This window comes from Bubalus bubalis, chromosome 22 (assembly GCF_019923935.1).
Source record: "Bubalus bubalis isolate 160015118507 breed Murrah chromosome 22, NDDB_SH_1, whole genome shotgun sequence".
Taxonomy (NCBI): Eukaryota; Metazoa; Chordata; class Mammalia; order Artiodactyla; family Bovidae; genus Bubalus; species Bubalus bubalis.
In genome coordinates, this window is record NC_059178.1 from 20,386,766 (window position 1) to 20,407,639 (window position 20,874).

A 20,874-nucleotide genomic window follows, 5' to 3' on the forward strand; every position below is an offset into this window, starting at 1 on the left:
AATTGGGTTCTGTTTGTGAATTTTAAATGGAAATTTATTAAGTTCTTCAAATAACAGATGACGTCTGAAGTTTCAGTCATTTGCTCCCCACCCCCACCAAGCAACATTCTGTTGCTTTGATTTTTAAAATTTAGTTTGCATAATATCAAAAAAGCTGTAAAATAGTACAGAGAATCCCATAAACCCTTCTTCTAGATTTCTTCAAATGTTAAGATTTTACCATAGTTGCTTTATTATTTTTCTGAGTTATTTGAGATAAGTTTTAGACATGATATTCTTTCTTAAATATTTCACTCTGTATTTCCTCAAAACACACAGACGTGAACACATAACCACAGTCTCATTACCACAATTGAAAAGTTAAAATAGATACAATACTGTCATCTAGAGATTTCATTCAAATATTACCAATTATCCCAATCATTTTTTAAAACAAAAGAAAAAATATCTTTAATAGAGAAGATGGTTGGAAAAACGTCATGCAATTCATACGCACATGGAGGACGTTTGTTACACACAGGAGCACTGGCTTGGAGGACTGGTGGGGAGCTCCAGGTGCTGTAGACCTCGCAGCCAGCCCCTCGCCTTATGAGCAGGGTGTGCACGTGGAGCCCGCAGCGTGCGTGCAGGGCGAGACTCGCGCTCTCGCACGGCTTGCATGTGCACGTGGCCTGGTTTATGGTTTATCAGAAAGGAGGAGAAGCACCAGAATTTTAAATGCTATCACTGTGTGGTCTGTTTTCAGATGACTTTTTAAAATGTTTGTATCTAAAACAGCTTTGTAAAATAATCATGCTGTTTTCAGAAAATAGTTTCTGAAAACAGTGTAAAGATTCCTACAAGACAAAACCTAATCCGGGAAGTGGTGACCTCCCAAGACCACGCATGGTGGCCAGGGTATCACGTAGGTGGTGCCATCACCTGCCAGGGCGCAGGCCGGGGAGCCTCCTGTGTAATGTCTTTTATTCGTATATTCAAGGGTGTGAGTTTCAGGGGAGCACCTTTAATTTTCCCCGCACACTCACCTGACGTGTCCATCCTCACCTCCCTGTCATGGTTCTTAGAGAGAGGTGTCTCATCACCTGTCTCATCTGCCCGCCTGTGTTCTCAGCCCATGTCTTGTCATCCCGAGAAAGACGTGGCTTTGCCAGCTATTCCATCAGCCTCCTGCATCTCCAGTTCTTCATCTCTTTAGACCTTTCTCCCTGCACCTCACGCACTCTTGTACGAGAGGAATGCCGCACTCTTGGTTACTCTGCACGCCTGGCGTGTGGACACACAGGCCCAGCCCACACTCATCCTCCTGAGTCCCCTCTGGTCTGGCTCAGGGTCTGACCACTCTCCCAGGGCGTCACCACCCAGAACTGCATGTAGATCCCAACTCGGCCCATGCAGACGGCAGCATCTCCTCTCTCAGCCATCACACTCGCATTTCTGTTTTATGAAAGCGCTGCCCCTCTTCTGTCGCTCCTGCCTTCGCACATCTGTCTGAGCTCGCTTCCCCTCAAGCCTTCCCTTGTGTCTGGTTCTTCAGACACAATTCCTGTTGTTTCGACTGAAGCTTTCCTCCCATCCCCGCCTCCTGTGATCATAGGTATGCTTCTGTGTGCACTGCTTTGACGGTGGTCACCTGCTCTGTTGCTCTTTGCCTCTAATTACAACCTCAGGAGCAGGACCTGAGTCTCATTCACACACAGATCCTCAGTACAATGTCACCTCCTGGCTCCTAGTAGGTGCTCAGTACACGTTTGTTAAATGTAATTGAGTCAAATAAACTTTAGGGGATAAACTTAGTTCCAGTGATGGATGTAGTGACTAGTAAGCTTTACGTTTAGTGGCTTGTACCATCTCTCTACCAATTAGGTCATGACTCCTATTTGGGGGAAACATCTGGGAGTAGAGCTGAAAGTGCAGAAGTAGAATTAACTGTATTTACACTTAAGTGAACTTGAATGTATTTTGTAAGACAGTAAATAAGGATCTTTTCTAGTGCTGCAGGGAGGGGTTTGTTTCTTTTCAGTGTGGGCAAGGCGGCTTTCATTCTCAGCTTGTCAGTATGTCACTGGAACACAGTGACAATACTATAATCCTAAAAATCAGATAATTTAAAAGATGTATTTAGCTTAAAATGCCCTGTGGGAATTTATCTTCCTACTGTTCCTTTTTAGTTTCTTTATTATTGAAATTAGCATGGTATTGTATCATCACAGAGTTCTTAATTATCTTCTCCAACTAATACCTGGTAGTTTAATATCTAGACTTAACTGATGTTTGCTTCTCTGAACACAGAACACCTGATAGAAAAAGAAGCATCATCAGTGATATACACAAACTGCTGAATTTGTATGGATAATTTGTAATCTTTAATATTTAATGTTTAAAGTTAATATTTTTAAAAATAAAAATCTTTAATATTTAATTTTAACTCTAAAAGCTTTAAGTAGTGTCTTTTATTGGTTCTCTTCAGGAATTATCTTGATACTTTGACTCTCTTTTTCCCAAATGAAGCAGTGAAAAGATCAGGGGTGCAGATGCTCCAGAGGACATAGAGGCCAGGCCCACTGGGGGCGATTCCAGCGTCCACCTGGAAGAGACGCTGGCGGACGGTGCTGAGAGCCTGAGGCAGCCGCCGGGTGAACTGAGCGCTCCCGCGGAGAGCTCCTCACCTCTCCGGTCGTCCCCAGAGCCTCCCCCAGACGCGGCTGGCAGTGAGGAGGAGCGAGAGCTCTGCGCCTGCGGGTTAGCATCCCAGCCAGAGGCGGGCACCGGTGCACAGGACTCAGCTCCCTTGGACCAGGAGCTGTACAACTCCTTCCACTTCTGGAGGACTCCTCTCCCCGAGATAGACCTGGACGTGGAGCTGCAGCAGGGCTCCGGGAGCGAGCCCGGCCCACAGGGGCTGGATGTGGAGCCTGAAGTGCCCGCCCCCGGCTCCGCCAGCATCACCATGGCCACCAGGAAGGAGCTGGAGGAGATGATAGAAAACCTGGAGCCACACATTGACGACCCCGATGTGAAAGGTATGGGAGGGAGTCGGTTCTTTGTTCTGATGAAATGTTACTTTCTGATTTTTTTCTGCCAGAAAGATTACCTTTTAAAAATTGCTATCAACCATTGTCATCATGCATTCTTATCTTGAGTATGATTGGTCTGCATTTTAGGGAGTAAATTTTAGAGGACCTTGTCATTGTCTAAGTGTAGCAGGTTCCAGTGTCCTGGTTCACAGATGGCTCTGATGTGTTCACACGCACTCACTGGTCTACAGGTTAAACCTCGAGTCCTGCCTCTGCTCATCTGCCCTGGGTCTCAATAGACAGTGCTTTGTTTTACATAAGGAGGACTGTGTAGGAAGGCCCATGACCTGTTAGCGGGGATGAGATGCCCGTCTTCCTGTGAAGCAGGATGCGGTGCTCATTGGTGAGGGTCCCCCTGGTGTCTTCGTGCCCCAGTTCAGCCCTTGTTCCCAGTGGGTTACACATGTGTCACCTGGGTTCTGCCATTGTGAAAGGCAGCCTTGAAGGTCGCTGTGTGTGACTGTGTAAAAATAGCAAGCTGCTCTCACATGGTGGAATAGGGGTGTGGGGAGAGGGCCCAGGCCACCCCACTCCGGGGGTGGGTGCCGGGGGTGGTTTACGGTCTGAGCGTGGGCATCTGACGCCAGTGACATCAGAGCATCATCAGGGCAATCTGGAATGTCACCGTAAAACAGAAAGCAGTTTTGAAAAATCCCCAAACTTCAAGTCTCCAGATCTTCTGTGGACTTCTCTGTCCTTTGTAAATTGTCCGTTTGCTCAGTGTTAGCAGATCCCTGCAGCAGACAGAGCCATACCTTCAGTGTCCTTCTAAACACACAAAATCTAGTTACATTTAAACTTGGGAAATTTCACCAGTGGAGGTGAGGTCAGCAGTTTTCTTCGTTGGGCTTTGGCGTCTGTCGTCACTATATGGTCACTGTCTGGAAGACGCACCTGGCACATGCAAGGTGCTCGGTAAGGGACGCTGGATGATTTAGTCGATAAATGACTATGTTATCAAACATCAGCATTGCGGACAGAAAGAATGGCATGACACATTTAAATTGTAGCAGGTTTAACAGCTGAATTAGAGAAATAATTAAATCGTAATATAGTATTGGTACCAAAATCTCAATTACAGGCTGTAAATTTTAAGTCAAACAGTGTTAGTCACTGTTTGACGATGGGAAACACACATATGAAACTCATATGTCCGTGTAGCTCTTTTCAAAAAGCAAACTACACAGATTACTTCTAGCGTATTTGTTTAAAAAGCATTTAAAGTAGCATATTCGATATTCCCATTAATGTTTATTAGGTGTTAGAGAATTGGCTGACTAGCAGGCGTGTGCAGAGCGCCCTGCGGAGCAGGCTGCCTGTGTGAGGTATGCTCTGTGAAAGGCTTCCCGGGACAGGTCATCGGGGGTCAGGGACACAGACCCCCCCCCCCCCCGCCCCCCCCCGCCGTGTCTACCGGGGACAGAGCACTTGCCCAGTCCAGAGCATGGACCGGACAGTCGGCCTCCTTTATTGCTGCAGTGGTTTCCTTGTGGGAACTCAGAGGATTCTAAAAGGGGAGCAGAAGTGACTAAAGGATTAGTACAGATAGCCGCTGAGATTCCCGGAAGAGTGGGGATACAGTCCACGAGTAAGCTTTCACGATTGGACACCTCAGTGTAATGTGTTCAGTCAGCGCGTCATCCTGTACATTTCCTGTGTCTCTGCTGCCAGTTACTCATAGGAAACTTTATAGTAAATTTTATAAATGCTGTAGCATGGTAATAGGCTATCTTAAAAAATGCTGATTGCTTTTTAATCATCTTTAAGTAGAGCAGGAGCCCGCTTTCTCATCTTTGTACTAAGTAAATTTGCAGTTAAACTTTATAAATTCCTATGTTTTGAGCATCCAAGTGGATTATTACTTGAATTAATGCTAAACAAAATTTTTTTTTTTTTTTTTTTTTTTTGCTAAATTCCTCATTTGTTAGGGGCAGAGGAGGAAGAATGCTTATCTTCGCTTTCAACAACTTTTATACAGAAGATGTAACTCAAAAGTTGTAGACAATGCTATGTGTCAGACTTGAGCACTGCTGCTTGGCCATCTGTTGTTTTGCTTTCCTGAGAGCAAGACAGTGCTTGTTTGGGATCCCTGTGTTTGGGGCAAGTCACTGATTCCACTTAAAAAAATTAGAGGAAAATAGAAATAATCCAGAGTAAGATGTGAGATGTTTAAATGTGACTGCCACAGACGTCTTTGTAATTCCCGTGTTTTATGTTGGCAGGGTCTGTGTGACTGCTCTCCTGCTAAGGTGGCTTAGTAAGTAAGCCAGTCCCGCTCATGGTCCCCAAAACATAGTTCACTGACCTTGAAATTGACTAGATAGCACCTCTTCTCATACTAACGCAGAATAATGCACAGTAGTGGGTAAGCACTTTAATCTCATGAAAGCGTATTAGTTTTCTACTTCTTCCCTGGGAAAACTAATGACTGACCACAGTAGTGGTCTCTTCAGCTTCTCGAGGGTAGTGTCCCCAGAACACTGCACCTCGTTGAGCCCATAACAGCGTCCGCGCAGGGGGAGTCCCGCGCAGCGGCCCTGCTCACAGCTGTCCTTCCGCCCACAGCGCAGGTGGATGTCTTGGCTGCTGCCCTGCGCGCCTCCAGCCTGGACGCCGGTGACGAGGCTGGCGAGGCCGCCCGGAGGGCCCCCCAGGACGAGCTCCCCAGCTGCCGCCTCGACCATGACGCCGCAGGGCCTTTGATCAGTGAGGAGGTGAGGGTGCCGCGGGGCAGGCACATGTTCTCGGGTGGCCATGGGGCTCATCCTGGCCACTTAGTGCCCCCCTTCTTCATAAAGTCACCGCGTGCCATCTCTGTGACACCCGAGGGTCACGGCTGGTGCTTGGAGTTAGCAGTTGGTCCGTCCTCCCCACCTGCCCACCGCAGCCCAGGTGATCGCACCGCAGGGGGCAGAGCCCTCTGTTGGGGTGATGAACTCCTCCCGTGTCTTTCTGGAGAGGTGCTGGGTCTCTGACCGGCCTCTCCCTGCAGCGAGCATGGTGTTGAGCGAAGATCAGGACTTGAGGCCAGGAGTGGGCGTGGGCTGTGCTGGCCCCCAGCCTGTGTCCTGCACTGGCTTTCCCCATGCTGCTGTGTCATCTGTGACAAGAAAAAAAGGTGTATTTGTGAAATTAGAAATAGCCAGGAATAGAAACAGTAGAAGAAAAACTGCATATGACATACCGTAGAAGAGTCGACTGTAGGACGTCTAAGTACTGTTTTTATTGATTGCTAATTTTAGATACTTGGGCCTTTTCAAAATTACTTCTGAATTTGCTTTTCAATTACATTTCTTCCGGAATTTATTTTTAAACCTTAAGTAGCCTATTCTGCAAGTTTGACTTGAGGCAGGAGAACTCTTAGGAGGTCTTACATCTGTTTATAAATGTTGAAAAGCATGAAGACTTTATATGCATTCCTGTCTTGGAGGTCGTGAAAGGTGAGCAGCTTAGATGGTGGAAGAGCAGGGAGCTGCCTGACAGGGGTGGCTGTCTCAGTGACTTTTCTCCCAGCAGGCCATGGACTCGGCCCTCCACTGCATTCACAATGACTCGGACGCGGGCACCTGCAGTGGCTTCAGCCCCGATGAGGAAAGGAGAGCTAAAGTCCAGGTCAGTGACCCCAAGCATGTTACTTTCACTCCACTTTTCAACCCACTTCTCCCCGAATTTGGCCCTTCTGATACTGTTTTGGAAAGGAGTGCTTGTGTGTCATATTTTTGATGAGAAGATTCAAGCAATGGAGTGGAGGACAAGTAGAGACCTTTCCTTTCTCACACCATGACCCCTTCCCCCCAGGGTGACCACAGCCACCCTCCTTCCGTGTTTCCTCAGAGTGTGTCTGCGGGCACGTGAGCACATGTGTGCACATCTTTGTCTTTCAGAGACAGACAGGCTTTCATGCCTGGTCTTCATGCCTGGGTTGTGTGGCTTATAAGGTGGAGCTGGGTTTCAGAGAGAACGGGGCCAGAGCCGCCATGAGGTGCCGTCGGCCACAGGGTGACCTGCAGCAGAGGCTTCAAGTGTGGGACCGCTGGGGTGTGGTGGTGCCTTTATTTCTTTTCGTTTTAAAAACATCATGTCTTAGAGCTCTTTGCACAGGAACACAGATCCACCTCCGCCCCAACCCCAGCACAACAACCCCCCCGCCCCCCAATGTGGGCAGGGCTGTGGCGGGTGTGCAGAGTGCAATGACATTACAGGTGAAGCCCATGCATCATGATGGTGCCTGGGCCAGAGGGGGCAAATCCTTGATTTTTGTTTGTTCTGTTGATTAAAAATGGAGTCCACATTCACAGTGTTTTAAAGCACACTTTCCAAGCCAGTACATACAGACTGTCTCATTGGTTCCATGAATTTCCACTTTATTTTTTAAAAATAGAGAATAGGTTTACAAAGTTCAGAACTGAGCTTCCTTCACAGTTATCTCCAGCACCCACTTGGTTTTTCACCCAAGGCAGCAGTTGTGCCTTTATCTTATAGCTCCTTGCAAAGTTGTATCACCCAAGATCATTCATACAAGTTGTTAGAGGTGTGCACACTTCAAGTTTCCAATTGCTTCCACACTTCAAGCAATTCCATAATTGCTAACACTCCCCTCTGGAGGTGGTGGTGGTGGTTTTAAGATGCTGGCTGGTGATGGCTCAGGAGCAGGCCGTTTCCCCTGGGTCTCTGGGTCACTCCAGACTCTGTAATCTCTGCCAGCACTGAACCACCTGCTCTTGTTTCTGGTGTCTTGTAAATTTAGTGAACAGTTCTCATCGTCGTCTAAGCTGTTTTCTGTTTTAAGGTCTTGTTTGTCGTCTTTATCCTAGAGGTACTTTTATTCATTGATACATGTATTTCCCTTTGCGTGTTTTCTTATCTCTTTCAGTTATTAGAGACGTGGAGACAGGTTTTTTCCTGCTGTATGAGATGCTGCGTTAAATCCAGATATTTAACATAAGCGTACCTAATCTACAAAGTCTCACCCTGTCTCGTTTAGGATGTGGTGCCCCAGGCCCTGCTCGACCAGTACCTGTCTATGACCGACCCCTCGCGGGCTCAGACTGTGGACACCGAGATTGCCAAGCACTGCGCCTACAGCCTGCCGGGCGTGGCGCTGACGCTTGGCCGCCAGAACTGGCACTGCCTGCGCGAGACCTACGAGACGCTGGCCTCGGACATGCAGGTGTGGGGTCCGCCGGCCGAACCTGGGGGCCAGGGCGCGGGGCTGCATGCAGAGGGTCTCCCTGCAGGTCCAGGCTCCTCCCTCCACTCGCACATCGCGCCTTCTTTTGGACTAAACCCCTAAAATCCGACTCCCATTTGAACTGCCGACATCCCCAACTCACAGAGGTGCTGGCACTGTGGTCTGAAATACATGTGCAGATTAATTCTTAAGAAAGTGAGGCCCTTCCCGCAGAAACAGTAGCAGAGGCTGGTGGCCCCGTCTGAGCGGTTCTCCGCCTTTGTCCCCGGCCTCTCGTGGCTGTCGTGACAGTGAGGGGACAGCTCTGAGCGGGGCGGGGGCCCCTCCGAGCACCCCGTCCCCCTCCGTGGGGCACATCGCTGTGGGCACGGCGTTCCATCTCAGGAAGAGGTCCTGGTGTTTGGGAATGGGGATAAACCCCTTGTCCTAACCAGCTTCTCAGCAAGTAAAGTTTTAAGCAAAATAACAAAGTAAATTTTTAAATTAAGGTCACATGAAGAGAAATAAGTTTTTGACATAAAGTTGCCTGTAAAAGCAGGGCATTCCTGTTCAGTGGTTCTTTTCCAGGGCTGCCTTCAAGAGATTTCCCCAATCTTGTATTTCTTTAATGGCCAGTTCCTTAAGAATATGTTTTGGGGTTGTTTTTAATTCAGGGTAGACCGTGTGGAGTCAGGAGGGGGACACCAGGAAGTCGGGCCCCCTCCACTGAGCTCGCCAAGCATTGTTTTCCTTCCTCAGTGAAAGGGGGAATGATACATACTCTGAGGGACTTGATGTTATTCTGCCAGTTTTTGATAGAAAGTGAGCATTTTAAACTGGGTATCTATTATTACTATTTTATTTTGATTTCACTTGAGGTTAATAACACTGTTCAGATATAAATTAGCCTTCGTGTATTGTCCAGACGCTAAAGCACCAGGACTTTGTATTCAGCTCACTAATGCCGTTGTCTTCACTTGTGCAGTGGAAGGTTCGAAGAACGTTAGCCTTCTCCATCCACGAGCTCGCCGTCATCCTGGGAGACCAGCTCACAGCTGCAGACCTGGTCCCAATTTTTAATGGATTTTTAAAAGACCTAGATGAAGTCAGGATAGGTGTCCTGAAGCACTTGCACGACTTTCTGAAGGTAACTTTTAAGTCCTTTTACATTAAAACACTGGACTTCCACTGTAGATTTAGAGTTTTGACTCCACGCTGCCATCAAGATAGGTTCCCGTGTGTTCCGTGAGAAATGTCGCCATGAGCTTGATGGCAAAAGGTGACTGAGAAAATAGTCCCATTCTGATCAGTTTTGCTGGTGTCACTTTAGTGTTTAATTTAAAAATCACGCTGAGTTTCCTTTGGAAATGATGTTAGATCATGGTTACAAACATTAGTACATTTTTTTTCTCAAACATTACCGAACTGAACACACAGAAAATCCCATAGACGTTCAGCCTTCTGTGGTGTGTGGGAACTCCAAGAGGTCCCCTTGTCCTCACCCTCTGATGTGGACTGTGGTCTCCAGTAGGAGAGCACTGACCATAAATGGTTTAGCCCTGGGCAGCTACCATAGTCCTAAGTCTGAGGTGCAGGAGAATTATAATCACAGTTTCTCAGACTGTCCCGGATTGTCCCCTCGACTCAGACCCCAGTGGGGAATCACACGTTGAATTGAAGTGTCTTTTCAGATCAGCCTCCCTGACGCCCACCTTCAGTGGCCTGGGCCTGTTTGAAGAGACTGGGCTGGTGATCTTGCTGAATGTCCCCAATTTGAAATGTCTGAGCGCTCTCAACTAGTCAGATTCAGTTTCACAGGTGGCGCGTGCAGGGGCACAGCCTCTCTGCGTGGGTCCCGGGTCTCCTCTCGGGTAACACGGTGTGGGCTCCTGGGGCCCCGGTGGCGCTGAGTCCAGGCTCCTGGTCATGGGTCGGCACCTCCTCAGTGGGCGGTGCGTTCAGGCTCTGAGCGTCTCTCCCCGCTGCTTCTGCACTGGTGCGTCTATACTCAGCTCCCCCCTGAATCACTTATGACTGTGTGGATTGTAAAATACCAGTGTTCTATTTTTGTAACTCTTTCTGTATTTACTAGTATCTCCTGTAAAGATAACCTTTTTCTTCTCTTCCTCTGCTTTTTGGAAGTTTTTTTTTTTTTTAATAGTATCAGTGTGGGCTCTGGAATTACCTTTTTATTCTGTGTAACATAATCCATTTCTGTTGTTTATTTGAAGCATAAATTTGGCAACTGAGAGCCCTTGAAGCCACCTCCTGTGTCCTTTCTGCCCCTCATGTCCAGGCATGTCTCACTTTCAGGCCCGGCTTCTCTTGTCTACCCAGCAGCCCTGGTCCTTTCTGGGGAGCCTGGGCATCTGGAGCTGAGCTCCAGGCCCTCGTTCTCAGGGGACAAGAGCTTGGGGAGGGGGTTTGAAAAGGCATTTAGTTTATATGGTGTCTTCAGTTCCAGTCCAATACCATTTCCTCTCCTTTCTTCACACTTTTTCTTGTGGTAAAAGCTCTGGTTTTTAGCATCATTACCATATTTAGTTATTTGCTAATTTAGTTGAGCAAATGAAAAAGTTTCAGAATTGCTCCAATAATAAGTCAACATGAAACCAGCCACATAGTGGTCAGGACTTCCTTCAGCACATTGTCGTTAGAATGTACTCCGTGAAGCTAGAGAGTCAGAATACTGAGTTTAAGCTTAGACTGTTTCTTTGTGGCTCAGATGGTAAAGAATCTGCCTGCAGTGGAGGAGACCCAGGTTTGATCCCTGGGTCAGGAAGGTCCCCTGGAGGAGGGCATGACAACCCACTCCAATATTCTTGCCTGGAGAATCCCATGGACAGAGGAGCCTGGTGGGCTACAGTCCATGGGGTCTCAAAGAGTCAAGCACAACTGAACGACTAATAGACTCATCAACCTTTAAGAGGTTGCCCCTCATTGACTATGAAGTTACTTTCAAATATTTACAGAACAGTTACTGGGATAAATTAATTTTTTTCACTCAAGTATTTATGAACACCTACTGTGTGCCATTACAGTGCCGTGCACTGGGCACAGATGTGCAAGCAGGGCACGGTGCCTCCTCGGGGGTGGCCCTGGGGTGGGGGCGGGGAGGGGGAGGGCACAGTGGAGGCCAAAGGAGGCCATGCGCTGGGCCAGGCAGCAGAGACTGCGTCCTGACAGTGGGTGGCGATATCAGGGGAGGTGGGCTTTAGCCAGCGCTGGAGGCGGCGTCTGTCCTCCTCCAGGCCTGGAGCGTGGTTTACAGATGCTCAGCAGCGGGTGAGGGAAACTGTCTCTGCCTCGTCCTCGTGAACGCGCTTATTTTGTTTCTTCAGCTTCTTCACATCGACAAAAGAAGAGAGTATCTGTATCAGCTTCAGGAGTTCTTGGTGACTGACAACAGTAGAAACTGGCGCTTCCGAGCCGAGCTGGCCGAGTGAGTCCTCACGACTGAAGCAACCCTTGGGGTGTTTGGGGGGTGGGGGTGTTGCTCCCCCTCTGCCTGCCCTGGGTTTACTTCCTCGTCACCGCGTGGATCCTCATTTCTGTCTGGTGTCCAGCTCTTTTCATGTGGCTTGTGATGTGGGGTCTGACTGGCAGTGGGTTCTCACAGATTTTTTTTTTAAGACTGTCACCTTTGTTTTTTAAAATTGTGGTAAAACACACTCAAGCACCTTTGCCGCTGGCGCAGTGTCCCCCCCGTCCCGTTTAGAGCGTCTCTTCATCCGAGAAGGACGCCCGGCCACCCTCCGCCCGCCGGCAGCACAGTCAGTCCGCCGTGTCCGTGCATTCGTGAGCGTCTCCTCCAGGGGGCGCTGCGCCGGCCGCCGGCGCGTGTGCGGCCCCTTCACACAGCCGTGCTGTTGTGCTCATCGCGGGGCAGCTGTCGGAATCACCTTCCTTGTGACGCGTGTGCACCGCTCTGGTGAACACACCACCGTTCGGCCCGTTCCCCTGAGTGGGTTCTGTGTTTCAGCTGGTGCGGGCGCTGCTGCTGTGAACTTATGGATAGGAGGTGGTTTCAGTTTTTTGAGGTGGACGTGCTGGGCCATCCAGTGATTGTGTGTTCATTTGATCGAGGAACCGCGTGGCTGTTTCCACAGTGGGTGCCGGCTCTTGCATCCCCACCAGTGATGGGTGTGCCCGGGTTAGGGGGGCATTTCTCCACGCTTCCCTCTTTTTCCAGTTGTAGCCAGTTTCGCAGCAGGTGTAGAGTAGCACCGTAGGTCTTGGTGTGCGTTTCCTCAGTGATTAGTGATGCTCACCTTCTCACATGCTGTTGGCCACTTGTACCTGTTCTCTAGACAGATGTCTCTTCAAGTCCATTGCTTGTTTTTCAACTGGGCATTGTCAGAGGTCTTTATTAAATATTCTGGATTCTGGGCATCACCTGCATTTTCAGAAGACACCTTTGCCTGGGTGTGGGGTTGGGGTATTTATTTCAGCACATTCCAGGGTCACTGACCCGGGCTGTGTCCTGCCGGCCTCCTCCTCTGCAGCTGGTGTGGACGTGGGGCGTCTGTCCAGGCAGCGGGTGCCACATCAGGTGGTGTCTCCATGTCAGCTTTGTGCCCAGGGCACTTTACACAGCATGGGCTGCTGTTGCGTTTTGATGAGGGTGGGGACTGGGGGCCTCCTCTACCCAGAGCCCTCCCAGCCCTGGGCTGGGGTTGCCATCTACGTGGTGGAGGCTGCCCAGTGCAGGGCAAAGGGAGGCCCTCTGCCCCCTTGGTTGGGCCTCAGTCCTGGGGAGGCCTCAGCCTCCCTGGGGCCGTGTCGCTGCCTGGATCTGTGCTCCATCTGGGCAGTGCTCCCCACCGCACTCCAGCAGGACGAGACTCTTGCTTGGCATCAACAAGGGGTCTCAGCTCAGGAAGCTCCTCCTGGCCTTCCAGGCCAGCTTCCAGGTGGGGTGCTGACAGGCTTTGCTGCCTTTCCATGGAGTTGGGGGCTTGAGGCTTCTGCTCACGAGGGCATGGCCTCCTCCACTTTCCCAGGCTGGGGCAGGGTCTGCAGGGCACCTCTCCCGGGGTCTGCGTGCCCTTGGATGGGGCATCTCGTCACTTTGTTGTTTACCTGACTGCACACGTGACCCGCCATGCGTTCCACTCTCAGACTCGACCAGGACGGCGTGTGCTGCAGGTGAGCAGCCGTCTTTCGTGCTGGCTGAGGGTTTGTGACTATGTTTTTGTCTCTCTCATCACTCTGCAGACAGCTCATCTTGCTCCTAGAGCTGTACAGCCCCCGGGATGTGTACGACTACCTACGCCCCATCGCCCTGAACCTCTGTGCGGACAAGGTGTCCTCCGTGCGCTGGATCTCCTACAAGCTGGTAAGCGGTCGCGTTATTACAGCCCTGGAACAGTGGCCTCGGTGAGGTCGGGCAGCAGTGTGGCTCACCCACGTGTCCCCCCCAGGTCAGCGAGATGGTACGCAAGCTGCACCGGGCCGCGCCGCCCACCTTCGGGGCGGACCTCATCCAGGAGCTGGTGGAGAGCTTCGGCCGCTGTCCACGGTGGTCCGGGCGGCAGGCCTTTGTCTTCGTCTGCCAGGTGAGGGCCCCCTTCACTCCCGCCCTGTCCCTGAGGGCAGAGCTTTGCTATCTGGGCACCCCGTCCCCTGAGCTCCCAGTAGCGGCCATTGGTGCCTGGAGTTCCCGGGTCTGTGAAGGTGAACATGTCGCCAGGCCTCCGCTGTGCATCTCCTGGGGACTTACTGTGTCACGTCGAGTTCCTGAGTGCCTGAGATATTAGTTTAAAGGTAGTCGCAGGACTCGGAGGCACTTTAGCGGTTTCTGAAGGGCTTCTTGAGCTGACATTCCGGCCTGGTCGATGGAGCCAGCAGCTGACGCAGGTCTCTGTCCCCAGACCGTCATCGAGGACGACTGCTTGCCCATGGACCAGTTCGCCGTGCAGCTGATGCCACACCTGCTCACCTTGGCGAACGACAGGGTTCCCAATGTGCGCGTGCTGCTCGCGAAGACACTGAGACAGACTCTGCTGGAGAAAGGTGGGCCAGCGGCCTGAGCGGGAGGGCTGGGGCTGTGGGAAAGTCTGACACCGAGTCAGGGGCGAGGAGAGGGACGCTGAACTTTGACCCGCCTGTTCCACATGACTTTGTCTTCATACTTTGAACTCAGTAGTATGGCCAGTTGGGTATCCAGCGAGGACCATGCCTTTGGCACCCACCTGACCTCCATCTCACCGTCGGGGCAGGAGGCGCGTGTGCATCAGGCGGAGGACGTGCCCTTAGTGTCTGCTTTGCTGCAGATTATAAGCTCCTCCCTCGAGTCTCAAGCTGTTGGACTGCCCCCACCCAAAGGCCTGATAAATGTCCCTTGAACGTTTGGATTCGTGATCAGGGACAGGTAGAGTTTTGCGTAGACAAACTTTGAAATAGAACACAGGGGCCTGTACGTTGCTCCCTGTTTGTCCTTGGGAATTCATCACTGAATGCTTGGAGAAGACTCTGGTTCTCTTTGTGGAGGTAGTTTGTATTTGGAAAAGTTTTTCCTCTACCTAAGTCAAGTAATGGCTGTAACCAGCACCAGTTTTAATATATTTATTAGCATTGCTGCCATTAGATCTCACAAGATTTAGTCTGTTACAAAAACAAGGTAAATTTTTGATTCTCTTATATTCGGGTTTTTTCTATAGAACATGAGTCAGTCTGGATCACTGTTGGTCATCCAACAAAGCTAACTCTGATTGTCTGCACTTCCTGTTTCCAGAGCACTTCCTGACCTCTGCCAGCTGTCACCAGGAAGCCGTGGAGCAGACCATCATGGCCCTGCAGATGGACCGCGACAGTGACGTCAAGTACTTCGCCAGCACCCACCCGGCCAGCACCAGGATCTCCGAAGACGCCCTGAGCACAGCCTCCTCCACCTACTAGTTGGCGTGGTCCCAGGGGCCTCCCGCTCCCGGGGAGCCGAGGTCCCGCTGGTGCCCACACGTGGCCGGGCAGCCTCGGGGCCCGTCCTCCCGCGACACTCGGCTGCAGGTGCAAGTTGCCTACCCCGATTCCAGGGATTCTCAGAGTCAAGAGAAAGTACAGTCAACGCCGTTGTCTCGTCTTGACTTGAAGGGAAAACACTTTTCTCAGAGGATTATAATTGTCACCGAAGCCTTAAATCCTTCCGTCTTCCTGACTGAACGAAACTTGAATTGCCCAGCGTTCTCCTCGGAAGGGATGCGACGCCGAGGCCTCTTTGCTTCCCGCTGGTTGATCTCACCTCCGCGAGACGGAAGCGCAGCCAGAAGGTGGAGACCGCCAGCCAGGCTGGGCCGAGACCGCCAGCACCAGGCCTCGCCGTGTCCACGCAGGCAGGGCCCTGCGGGGGCTGTGGCCGCCGCCCCGTCCAGCCCAAAGTGTGACTAGTTTAGCCGTGCATAAACGGGGAGGAGATATTTTTTGGATTTCTCCTGAGGGCTCAATGCTAACACTACGTGGAGCTGATTGTGACTCTTAAATGCAGCATATTGCTGTGCACACTCACAGAGTCTGCCGAGCGTCTGTGTCCTGGTTTCTTCATGCTGGTCATGACCCGGAGGAAATTTATTAGCACGTATTCTGTATGTCAGGTGTTTTTAACTTGATCATGATCGGCTCTGAGGTGCAACTTGTCTCACATACTGTATACCCCGTGCCCCCGGGGAGGGCCGCAGTCTGTAATCATGCTCTTGGACTGTTGTGCACAAGTTCTCTTGTCCAAATAAAATTTATTACTAAGATCTATACAGAAACGGACACACTTCTGACTGCTTTCTAGAATAAATGCAATTTGTGACCTGTATTAATGATTTTAGTATAAAATGGGAAAACTGGATTAAAATATTTGTCTTTTAACTAGTTTGGTAACTTCTTTGAAACTTGTGCACATCCTGGGCTGGTAGCGGGGCCTCCCCCCGAGGGCGAGTATGCACCCCGGTTCCCACCCTCCCACCGCCTGGGGGGTCTTCACTCTCAGGAAAGGCCTCTGAGCCCAGGTCTGTGCGTGTGAGGGGATGGTGAAGCCTGCCCGCCCCCCGTCTGGCAAGTGAGACGCCGCGTGGACAAGCTTTGTGAAGGCTGTGAGAGATGCTCGCTCAAGTGGCTGCGGCACTCCCGTGGTTTCGGTTCTGTCTTCTCGGCTGGTGGGGACTCCCCAGGCGTGTCGTGAGCCCACTGTGACCTCAGACCTCAGGGATCCACAGGCTGCTTCCTGCGCTTGTCATTACAGATGAGCCTCCGGTTCCTCCTCCTCCATTATAACCGGATGTTTGTGCTCTGGGAACGTGTGTGGACAGATTCACTTAGACGAACAAAAAAGTAAACACACAGGTAACGTGTGATGCAGGTAACAAGGGCAGAGCCGCAGAGTAAAAAGTGATGGGGGTGGCGGGCAGGCGTTAGGGGAACGCACCTGTGAGTCAGTGTACGAGCAGAGATGGAGGGAGGTGAGGCCTCTTGATGTCAGCCTAGCTTCTGAGATGCATGTTCTCTGCTATTAGGCTATAAAGATACACTTTGTCCCTTCCCTCCCATTTCAGTTCCATAAATTAATTAGAATTCTGCACTAGATCAAACCAGTCAGTCCTAAAGGAAATCAACTCTGAATATTCATTGGAAGGACTGATGCTGAAACTGCAGCTCCAATACATCGGCCACCTGATGCAGAGAACTGACTCATTAGAAAAGACCCTGATGCTGGGAAAGATTGAAGGCAGGAGGAGAAGGGGACGACAGAGGATGAGGTGGTTGGGTGGCATCACCAACTCAATGGACATGAGTTTGAGCAAGCTCTGGGAGATGGTGAAGGACAGGGAAGCCTGACGTGCTGCTGTCCATGTGATGGCAAAGAATCAGACATGACTGAGCGACTGAACAACGCTGTACTAGTAGCTGCATTTTTTTTTTAAGCAGTGGCAAGAGTAACAGTCCATTTTGGGGTAAAGAACCTGGATTTAGGGTCAGCTAGAGCATCAGCCAGCTCCTCCTGTGGCACTGGGCCATGTCCTCACCATCGGGTCCTAAACTGGATTCCAGGTGCCTCCACACAGCGGGCAGGGGAGGACACCACTGAGTGATGGTCAAGGCCTCCCGGCGTGGGACACCTCGGACAGCGCTCAAGAGAAGGCGAGGTTGGCCCGTCAGCTCCTGATCGCGGCTTTCTCTAGTCACCCTTAGGGGTGAATGGAGCGGCAGGTGGAGGCTCTGAGGACGGGAGGACACTGGCCCCCAGGGGCAGTGAAACCCAGCGGACTCAGACACTGACGCCTCCGCGCTTCTTCCAGGTCCCCCAGAGGCTAAAAGAGACCACAGTCTGGTAAGTACCCAAACTATTATACAGCAAGAAATGAACAGGATCTGTGCTGGTGGAATTTAGTGTTGGGCGGCTCCTCACGGGAGTAATTCCGTGCTGCTGTGGGACTCTGAGTGACCCGAGTGAACCGGAAACACTTTTTCCAAATTGGAGCCTCCTGCTTGGCCAGTGTCCTTGATTGTCGCCCCTCCTGCAGCCCCTGTGTCGCCTGCCTCCCTCCGGCCGGGCCTACTCCCAGGTCCCCCGTGTCCCCAGTGGGGAGTCACCCTTGAGCCTCTCCCGAGTGCCTGAGTGTCCCTCCCTAACGAAACCCACCACCCAAGGCCACCAGCTCTCCTCTGACTCCTGGAGGCTTGGGGGTTGCCTTTGTGCCTGTGAGCTTCCCCTTGAAGCCCCCGAGGCTCTTGTGATGCCAGACCCCTGCAGTCTTTCTGGAACTTTCTGGAACCCTGAATTGGCGAGGGCTGAGTCACAGAGCCGGCCTGGTGACGCAGCCCACAGAGTCCCTCCCACCCCTGTGTGGCACTGGGTGTGCCTGCTCCTGGCAGCCCGTCCCCAGGGGGTGGGCGCCAGGACCCTGAGGGGTGGTGAGGGGCAGTGTGTTGGAGATAGGGAGCAGCCAATGTGAAACTGACCCCAACAGGAAAAGCTCTGTGTCTCAGGCACCAGCTGCCAGCACTGCCCTCTCTGAAGTTCCAGGAGATGGAAGCAGTGGGCAGCAGGAGGAAAAAGCAGAGGCGCCCAGGAGCCCAGAGCCGAGCCCCTGCCTCCGGAATGGTGGGGGTCCTCCAGCCCAGAGCAGGTGAGCCTGGGAGCAGACGTGGGGGAGCAGGCCTTTGAGGCTCCCCGCCTTTGCCTTTGTGAACGTGTCGAGCCCCGCGGGGCGATGACCTGCTAAGGTCGGAGCTGGACGTGGGGTAGGTGACTATGGGGAGGGAGGTCCAGCTCTCGCCCTCCACCAGCAACTCCAAACTGGGGGTTTTGTGACCGCTTGAAAGTGAGGGTTTTGACCCGGTGGAGATTTGACCTTGAGGACATTTTGACTATTTATAAACACAGAGATCCTACTGTGACCCATTTTTGTTGAAGGCCTCTTCTGTGAACGGTACTAAGTCATTATTCTGCAATGTTTACGTAGAAGACTAACTGGCTAGTTTTAGTCCGATCTTACGACAGTTATTTTCTTTTAAATTTTTTTCCTAGAAAAACCCTAAGTGATCAGATTTTAGTCCCTGGAATGTTTTACAGCACTATTATAGCTTGATTTCTGCTGAATCTTTTTGAGGGCACATTTTGCTGGTTTAAATTTGACAAAATCGGACACAGTTTTAGCCTAACCATGTGACTCTTTCACCCTCATCAGCTGTGTTTCGTGTTCAGGAGTCAGCAGTGGTGGTTGATTGGCTGCAGACGTCTCCTGGGGGGACTGGTGTCTTCAGATGCTTCATGGCGGAGGCCATCAGCCGCTCCTGCACTGGGCTCATCCCGGGGTGTCCCAGCGAGAGCGGGTGGGCAAAGGGTGATATGGGGACTGGTCCCCAGGCCAGATGCCCAGGGGAGGACGGCCTCACAGCGAGCAGTGCCAGGCCTGGAGGACATTTCCTGTGGTTCAGACAGAACAGAAAAAGAGACAGTGGAGAGTGCATGCCTGTGCACGTGCGGGGCTGTGTGTGTATAAGTGTATACATCAAGCGGTCACAAAACCCCCAGTTTGGAGTTGCTGGTGGAGGGCGAGAGCTGGACCTCCCTCCCCACAGTCATCTACCCCACGTCCAGCTCCGACCTTAGCAGGTCATCGCCCCGTGGGGCTCGACACGTTCACAAAGGCAAAGGCGGGGAGCCTCAAAGGCCTGCTCCCCCACGTCTGCTCCCAGGCTCACCTGCTCTGGGCTGGAGGACCCCCACCATTCCGGAGGCAGGGGCTCGGCTCTGGGCTCCTGATATGTCTTTGATGGTCCTTCATTTGGAGATTTTTCTGGACTCTTCGTGTGTTTTGGCTTTCAAGTATCTTGAGTAGGTGATTTAGGACAGTGCTGCTCAAACATCACTGTGCATTCAGTCACCCTGGAGCCCGTGAAAAGACAGCCAGTGACCCAGCAGGTCCAGGTGGGGCCTGAGGCCAACACTCCTACCAGAGCAGGGGGACCCCGTGGCTGTGGGGTCTTGCCTTACCCAGGTTAACACTCTTTCCATAACTTTATCTTAACCCCCAACAGCACAGAATCAAAATGACTGTTCCGCACTCAGCATTTGCATTTTATTTCCTCAGTTGCAAGTCAGTGCTTTGAGATGCTCTGGGTGTCACGCCCACAGGCGACAGGTGGTCACAGCCACAGCGGCTGCGATGGCAGCGCAGAGGTGAGCTGCAGGTGGGCGAGCCCAGAGCCCGGGGTTCCCAGGGCTGCCCTCCTGCACGCCCGGCGGGCACGGGGTGAGAGCGGAGGAGAAGGATGTCTCCTATTAAAGCGGCTTCTCTGGTGCCTGAATACAGCCCCCAGGCGGCAGCATCAGCCCTGGTGCACCTGCTCAGTGGGTGTCCCCACGCTTTTACACACTAGGCCAAGAGCCAAACCCGATCAGTTGTAATCCGTTCTGCTCCCCCAGGCCCACCTGCTCGAGCTGTCAGCGGGCCGTGCGTGCTCTCCTGCACTCACTACACTGGGTCCCCCCACCTCCCCCAACCCATCTCCCCCAAGTATTGCCAGCTCTGACCTGCACACCGCTAGGGACCTATTTACCCTTTTGTATCAGGGTCATCAGCCCAGTCGCTACTTGAGATGCTAAGGCAGCACTGAGCTAAGTCACTCTAGTCTTGTCCGACTCTTTGCGACCATATCCTGCCAGGCTTCCCTGTGCATGGAATTCTCTAGGCAAGAATACTGGGATGGGTTGCCATTCCCTTCTCCAGGGCATCTTCCCAACCCAGGGATCGAACCCATTTCTTAATGTCTCCTGCATTGTCAGGCGGGTTCTTCACATCAGTGCCACCTGCGCCTTTAAGGCAGGGCATGCCAGACTGAAAATAAACATACAGAAAAGAAGAGGAAAGCCAGTAGAGACAGCTTTTGAGGTCACTGCTTTAGGCAAAAAGGCTCAGGAAAAAAGAAAAAAAAAACAGGACACCCAATGAAGTGGAACAACCTTACATTCAAATACTAGTCACGGTTGACCTGAAATTCCACTGTAACAGGGCATCCGTGTACATGGCTGCCTCCTGGTAAGGCCAACCGATGTCAACTGTTGTCTAACTGGGAGCCACACCTCTGCTTGGGGCCTCTGTCCCCAGGGGGGTGGACCGTGTGTGTTGTGGGCACCCTGCC

The 20,874-nt window shown here is 51.6% G+C and overlaps 1 protein-coding gene across 5 annotated transcripts in view; it reads left to right on the top strand.

Annotated features, from left to right (window-relative positions):
- The window catches only part of PPP4R1 (protein phosphatase 4 regulatory subunit 1), a 48,648-nt gene extending 32,550 nt beyond the window's left edge, over positions 1 to 16,098 (top strand). For 3 of the 5 annotated variants that reach the window (XM_025273350.2, XM_025273353.2, XM_044934639.2), the window contains 10 exons: positions 2,509 to 3,020; positions 5,640 to 5,788; positions 6,588 to 6,686; positions 8,059 to 8,244; positions 9,230 to 9,391; positions 11,586 to 11,686; positions 13,462 to 13,582; positions 13,668 to 13,802; positions 14,118 to 14,259; positions 14,981 to 16,098. In XM_025273350.2, the coding sequence (XP_025129135.1) occupies positions 2,509 to 3,020; positions 5,640 to 5,788; positions 6,588 to 6,686; positions 8,059 to 8,244; positions 9,230 to 9,391; positions 11,586 to 11,686; positions 13,462 to 13,582; positions 13,668 to 13,802; positions 14,118 to 14,259; positions 14,981 to 15,144 (1,771 nt within the window). In that variant the 3' untranslated portion in view covers positions 15,145 to 16,098. The remainder of the gene's footprint in view (positions 1 to 2,508; positions 3,021 to 5,639; positions 5,789 to 6,587; positions 6,687 to 8,058; positions 8,245 to 9,229; positions 9,392 to 11,585; positions 11,687 to 13,461; positions 13,583 to 13,667; positions 13,803 to 14,117; positions 14,260 to 14,980) is intronic. The other 2 variants (XM_044934641.2, XM_044934640.2) reach the window with 2 other exon arrangements.
- The last annotated feature ends 4,776 nt before the right edge of the window (positions 16,099 to 20,874 follow it).